Source organism: Vespula pensylvanica, chromosome 9, assembly GCF_014466175.1.
Source record: "Vespula pensylvanica isolate Volc-1 chromosome 9, ASM1446617v1, whole genome shotgun sequence".
Classification (NCBI taxonomy): Eukaryota; Metazoa; Arthropoda; class Insecta; order Hymenoptera; family Vespidae; genus Vespula; species Vespula pensylvanica.
Genome location: NC_057693.1, coordinates 1,242,044 through 1,249,135, shown reverse-complemented (window position 1 = coordinate 1,249,135; position 7,092 = coordinate 1,242,044). Strand labels below are relative to the sequence as shown.

Here is a 7,092-nt window from a genome sequence, read left to right as displayed (position 1 = left end):
TTTTTGAATTTTTGTTCCAGCATGAATAGAAGAACTTCGTTTTTATTTCAGTATTGTGATACTATTAAATCATTGTACAGTTACTTATTATATTAATATAGTACATGCTAATGAAGTAAATGCTAATGAAGATACATGTTTAATATTTATGAAATCTTACAATAAAAACATATTCTATTTATATAAAATATAAAAATACAAAAGAGGACAAAGGTCATCGTTTCTTTGAAATACTTTTCAGTGAGGTATTTTAGCACAATCACGATATGATTTCGAAATGAAGGAAGTGACACGAGAATTAAGGTAGTGGTCGAATATACAAGATTAATTAACATAAGCTTATGCTGAATTGTTTCCGATGATTTCAGTCTCTTCCGAAACTTCCAACGGTTCGAATGATCTTTCAACTACGATAATCGTCTTTTTTCTTCTTCTTTATGTAATTTTTGTATTTTTTCTTTTTTATTTTAATGTGTTCTCTATTAAAAAACCAAACGATTGTCTATTTTCGCGAAACGAAAAAATCAATATACATTCTTATTGATTAAAATAAAAATATCTTATTACACATTACATATATAAATATATACTATTAATTTTTGATTGATTAACGACAGAATGTCAACAAATGAGGATACAAATATTTCGAAAAATCAAGAATTAAATTGGTTTCTCGTGTTATGGTATATTCACATTCATTTAATTGGTATCTATGGATTTTGGCTGTTGCTTTTCGAAGCGAAATGGATGACAGTGCTATTTGGTATGTTTCACTAACATCTTTTTTATAAACAGGAAATAATATCATAAATTATAATAATATATTAAATAATATCACATTGATATTATTATCATTAATTAATCCAATTATTTTATATTCATTATCGAACCTAAATAAGTTTCAATGTTATTTTCTATTTATATCTATAAGTATATATGGAATAAAAATATCTTGAAAATATAATGAATTCGTAAACGATTTCAGTTATTTTTGTCATATCGATCAATTGTCTTGGAATAACCATAGGCGCCCACAGACATTATGCACATAGAGCGTTTGAAGCACTAAAACCTCTTAAATATTTTTTCCTCATAGCTCATACCATTGCCGGTGTGGTAAGTATCAGTGAAAAATAAAAAAAGAAATAAGAAATAAAGAAGAAGAAAAAAAAAAAAGATTCTAAAGTTGGCATCAAAATATTATTTTTATTTCTACATATTATTTTTATTTCTATTCTATTCTATTTCTAAATATTACTTTTATTTCTACAGGGCCCTTTGTACAATTGGGTTCATTATCACAGGATACATCATAAATACTATGGTACTGATAAAGATCCCTATTGTAGTAATAAAGGATTTTGGTATAGTTACCTTTTCAGCAACATGATGAATTCAAATTTGGACAAAGATGAATTGGCAAGGATAGTAGACATGCGAGACATCGATAATGATACTTGCATTATGATTCAGAAATTGTAAGCGTCGCTTTATTTATTTATTTACTTACTTTATATATATTATTACTAATAACGATGATTATTTGTTACGTCTAAACGTTAATGTTTCTTTTTAGATTTTATTGGTTTATGATCATACCGATAACGTATCTAATATCTATTTCCATACCTATGGAATATTGGAATGAGACTCTTCTAAATTCTATCTGTATTATGGGATTTTTGCGATTGCTTATAAACTCTAGCGTATCTAGGATGGTGAACAGCGCCATTTTGGTGTGGGGTCTTAAACGAGGAGACAAGTTAATATCTATTCTATATATTATTCGATTACTTTACATGTTTTTTTTTAAAATACCGAAGAGTCACGGTACTGTTATGATTGATTACGATGGTATACGTACTAATTGAATTTAAGTACTCGTTAATTTATAAGTCATCTTATCAAATAGAAAGTTATCGTTCTTGTAATATTTATGATCTTATATATAAACTTTCGAATGTTAAGATAATGGTTTCTCTCTTTTTTCTCTGTTTTATGATAAGTATTATATATAGCTACGAAAAAATTGTAGAATTAGTATTGTCTTATCTTATATTTATGTAATTTCTCCTTTTTAATTATTTTTTTTATGACATATTTACAATGCGATTATGTGAATCAAATAAGGGGATAGATTCGAATATCGACAAATATTATTATATAGAGTATAAAAAAACGGGCTCGTTCGAATCCAAGGAAAAAAAGGGAGTATCTTGAGAGGATCTAATTTAAAATAGAAATCTTTAAAATAGAATAATGTGAGTTAGAGGTGTGACTCCTATCTTCAATATATACCCGTTTATAATGATTTCCTTTATTATGTTCGTCCGATGTTTGAATGTGCTTGTATTTATATATCATTTATATATACTAATAATAACAAAAAATTAATCGATGTTTTACAGATATCCAGTCGATGACAATTCGATATTTTACATTACCAAATCTTATTGGTTAAATTATCATTATCTTCTTCCTTGGGATTGGAAAAGTTCGGAATTTGGCAAATACAATAGAGGATGTGGTACTCTAATTATTAAAATTTGGCGTAATCTCGGTATAGTGAAAAATCTTAAAACATCGTCGACGGAAGATATCAGAAAAATTATTCAAGACTTGGGAAGTAAAAAGATATCATTAACAGAAGCCATAATTGAATTGCAGAAGCTAAGCGAAGAAGAAGCTGAACGAGATAACCTTCGTTTCTTTCATTAATATAAAGAGGAATTTGTATTTCATAAATTTATACGATCTATATGAATTAAATGTTAAGGAATTAATTACATAAGAAAATTTCTTTAAATTATTGATGTTTGCAATAATTAATCATGCTCTAAATAAAACAATGTCATTCATAATTTTATTGTTAGAATATATACACATATCTATTTAATAAAAGGAAATATTTTTTATTCCGAAATATCTGTTTCTTTTTTTATTAGATTTTCTAAAATAATTACAAATTACATAAGTATACTTGAAAATAAATTTGTATTGAATGGAAGATTTAATTCTACGCTTCAGACAATTTTGTGACATAATGTATTATCTTCAAGATTCCTTTACAGAAATTTTATAATTCTTAAATATGTAGGAGTAAAAGAATTAATTATACTTCGTATTACGTTTGTCGACATAGCAGTGCTCATGCAGTGCAAAGAATTAAAAAAATGTCGCTATTTCAAGTACTCTTTCAAAAGATTGGTCGATAAAGGGTTGTTTCCTGTATCTACACTTATAAGAATTAATGATTATGTATAATCTACAATTATGTACATCAATGACAACGATAAGGAATTGATAAGTCTATCAGAAATTGCAGAAATCACGATATTGATAATGGAGCTTTCTTAATTTCTTCTTTATCGAAAAGTGAACTCGTGAAGTAATTCATAAAATAATTCTACAAGAATGACTTATCACTATAACACGGAATTTTATCAGTTTGATAATACTTTTGATAATAGCCTGTGGTAACGAGCCCGTTGTACGAAGGACTCCGTAAAAATAAAAATCTCAAAGACAACTATTCAATTTTATTTGATTTTTCACTGTCATTTATCATATCAACAAATGTATGAACTATAAGGAAAAAATATCTAAGAAGAACTTGTATTTTATTCAATGAAATTTTCATTGATTTATCTTCGATTAATTTATCGAAGAAAATACATGTCTGTATATGATCATGTCAAGTGATTTATAAAGTCATCGCTACGTGCAAAGGAAGTAGAATCAAAGTTGAAATTCATCGTTTATTTTCAATAATTGTTCTTTCCTTCACATGTAGTTCGCTGAGTCAGCACTACGTCCGATTAGATTTACATGCTATTATACGCTTCTGCTCGTTTCATATTTATCGATTCAAAGTTATATATCTTTATTATAAAATAATGTTAGTTAATTATATGAAATAGTATAATAGAATAATATTATTGAATAGTTTATCGGGTTATAAAATAAAAATTGTATTAGCAGATTCTCATTTTCTTATATTTTTAAATCAGTTAAATCGAAAGGAATGTTTTTATATTTTAATACGTAGACGAATTTTATGTTCGGTCGATCAAAAAACACTACGTAAGACAATTCGATCGTTTCTCTTTTTCTCTCTATTTTTCTTTCTTCTTTTTTCTCAAAGAATTGAGTGGGAGAAAGCAGAGGTGAAAAATGATCGTCGATACTCGTGAATATCACAGTAGAAGAGTAGGATCAAGAAGGATCAAGAAATCCCAGTAAAGTAATAAAACTAAGGATTGTATTTTATTCGTTCAACCACACTACCTATAATACCTTCTGGAATTTATCCAACTTACGAGGTAATTTATTATAATTATCTTTGCGATATTAAAAATTTACAAAATTCCTTGAAGCAAGATGAGAGAGAGAGAGAGAGAGAGAGAGAGAGAGAGAGAGAGAGAGAGAGAGAGAGAGAGAGATAGAAGACAATAGGCTAATAATCCTTTTGTTGTAAAAAATTTGACAAGTATCCATATATTCGTGTAAATTCATAAAAATGTATTTTGTAGTATTATCAAATACAAAATACACTTATTTATCTAATGAAGTTGTCGTAATGTTTCTCAATTATCAATTATTTCGATGAATATTCATTATTTATAATGCGCATTTTTAAATTTCTTTCTTTCTTTCTTTTTAACAATTTCAAATTACGTTCATTCTACATACGTAATCATATATACGAAAAGATAACTGTGTTATATATATTTTCTAAATTCCTTTGTCTGTCGACAAGTGAAACGAATTTCTCTTAGCATATCGATTGATCGGCATTTAGTAAAAATCGTTTTCTATTGGAGATTTATTACTTCGTCGAAAATCATTGAGAAAAAATTCCTTTTTTCTTTTCTATTCTTAAATTCTGAAAAGTATTTGCGATTATAGAATGGAAAAATAATCTTCGTTTGTGCGTATGTACAAAACAATGTACGTCCGTAAATAATATTTGAACCTTGTATTATTCTTATCTTTTATTTCTTCATTCTTTTTCTCTTCTAACGTAATAGTTATGCGGGCGTTTTAGAAATTTAAAGGCATATATATTCATCAGTATTGTAGTACATGTGAGTAAAACATTTATATATCTTATACGAATATTTCATATTCCACATCATTACTATGAAACACATATCAATCGATTGTATACACAATCGATTCTATAATTTCAAGTGGCTCGCATAATTGATTTATTATAACTCTTATATAATTTCATAGATTATTAAACAATTTTATTATTTGTTATTGCACTTATTATTTGTTATTAATAATCACTTATTGTTTCATTTTTTAATACTGATAATGAGATTTCGTAGTATGTTAAATTATAATATATTTATTATATGATGCACGACGAAAAGAAAACTAAGAAATATAATTATCCAATTATATTTTATAATGTTGTCGGATGACAATATTTTAAAATGACAGAGAGAATGAGGAAAAAAAATTATTAATATATTATGCACGTCATATATTGAAATATTCAATTGTTTAAAAAGATAGTTTCGTTCGATATTTATTTATTATATTTAATCTTTCTTATTTTTCTTTCTTTTTTTAATTTCTATCTATTTTCTTTTCTATTAAGAATAAATTGAAACATGCTATCGAATATCACATGCAGCTCAATGGAAGTTCTCTACGAAAGAGAAAAGATCGATGATCATGCAATCGAATTATCCAAAGAAAAAGAAATATATAAGAGACGTATCGTTTGGAGAAATGTCATGATATTGAGTAGTTTACACATCGGTGCTATTTATGGTATCTATCTTACGCTCACATCCGCGAAATTGTTAACAACGCTTTTTGGTAAGTAACGCACACACACCTTTTCTCTCCCATTTTTTTCAGCGTATTTTCGATTATTCATAATATTATATATGACATTAATAGAATCAAAAAGATTGTATGTCACGAATAACATATCCAGCAAATCGATAGGAATATTTTAACGATTTTGTAAAACGATTTTAATACATTTATGAATTTCAATCAAAAAATACATGTTAATGTATATATATATATATATATATATATATATATATATATTAATAATTTAAATAAAAATACAAAAATATTAATATTCGTTTTTTAGGTATCTTACTTGGCATGTGCTCAGGTTTTGGTATCACAGCAGGAGCACATAGATTATGGGCGCACAGATCTTACAAAGCAAAGTGGCAACTTCGATTAATTCTTATTATATTCAATACCATAGCCTTTCAGGTATGAGAGATAATCTATTCGTTTATTTCATAGATTTCTTATATGTTACTACAAATGAGTTTCTACGAATTATATCATCACGACGATATTATTTTATCGCGAATAAGATTGATCGATTAATTAACATAACGTAACATTTATTCGTATGCATTTAAAATCTTTCGCTACGTATCAACCGACCGTCAAAGAAATATATCAATAATAATAAACTAATATCTATTCGGTTTAATCAAACAACCATCGTTCGATAAAAATGATTAAAAATTGATTTCCTTTTGCGGCAGGATGCGGCTATCGATTGGGCAAGGGACCACAGGGTTCATCATAAATACAGTGAAACTGATGCGGATCCGCATAACGCCAAAAGGGGATTCTTCTTCTCTCACGTAGGTTGGTTGCTGCTCAGGAAACATCCAGAAGTTAAGCAGAAGGGTAAAGGAATCGACATGAGCGATCTTAAAAGTGATCCCATCATCGCCTTTCAAAAGAAGTATGGCCTCTCTTAGAGTATTTTTGATATATTTTACATTTATACGAGATACGAGAATGTAAATTAAGGGAACAGTTTTTGTAAGGAAACTAATGTTTCAGATACTATTTCCTTTTGATGCCTATGATGTGTTTCGTCCTACCAAGCTTAATACCCATGTATTTCTGGAACGAGACCTTCCTCAATGCTTACTTCGTCCCCGTAGTATTTCGTTACGTCTACACCTTAAATACGACGTGGCTAGTGAACTCCGCCGCACATCTTTTCGGCAATAAACCTTACGACAAGTTAGTTAGAACCGATGGATCGACATAAGATGGTTAATTCTAACGAATGGTTTTGTAAATGTT

The 7,092-nt window shown here is 27.7% G+C and overlaps 2 protein-coding genes across 3 annotated transcripts in view; both read left to right on the top strand.

Moving 5' to 3' along the window:
- LOC122632017 (acyl-CoA Delta-12 desaturase) lies at positions 1-2,789 on the top strand. Of its 2 annotated transcripts, XM_043818389.1 has the most exons (6): positions 1-407; positions 618-763; positions 986-1,116; positions 1,273-1,478; positions 1,577-1,762; positions 2,409-2,789. In XM_043818389.1, exons 2-6 carry the CDS (start codon positions 619-621, stop codon positions 2,716-2,718), a joined length of 978 nt encoding a protein of 325 aa, XP_043674324.1. In that variant the 5' UTR covers positions 1-407; position 618; the 3' UTR covers positions 2,719-2,789. The 2 variants fall into 2 exon arrangements, with proteins under 2 accessions (XP_043674324.1, XP_043674323.1); XM_043818388.1 differs by lacking the exon at positions 1-407 and having other exon boundaries at positions 547-763.
- Positions 2,790-5,611: 2,822 nt separating this feature from the next.
- The window catches only part of LOC122632016 (acyl-CoA Delta-9 desaturase-like), a 4,193-nt gene continuing 2,712 nt past the window's right edge, over positions 5,612-7,092 (top strand). The window contains exons 1-4 of the mRNA XM_043818387.1: positions 5,612-5,835; positions 6,122-6,252; positions 6,537-6,742; positions 6,844-7,029. Coding sequence (XP_043674322.1) covers positions 5,625-5,835; positions 6,122-6,252; positions 6,537-6,742; positions 6,844-7,029 — 734 coding nt within the window. The 5' untranslated portion in view covers positions 5,612-5,624. The remainder of the gene's footprint in view (positions 5,836-6,121; positions 6,253-6,536; positions 6,743-6,843; positions 7,030-7,092) is intronic.

Coding starts and splice junctions, on each gene's coding strand:
- LOC122632017 (XM_043818389.1), top strand. CDS start 619: ATGTCAACAAATGAGGATACAAATATTTCGAAAAATCAAGAATTAAAT. Junction 1,479..1,576: donor TGCATTATGATTCAGAAATT/GTAAGCGTCGCT, acceptor GTTTCTTTTTAG/ATTTTATTGGTTTATGATCA. Junction 1,763..2,408: donor GGTCTTAAACGAGGAGACAA/GTTAATATCTAT, acceptor GATGTTTTACAG/ATATCCAGTCGATGACAATT.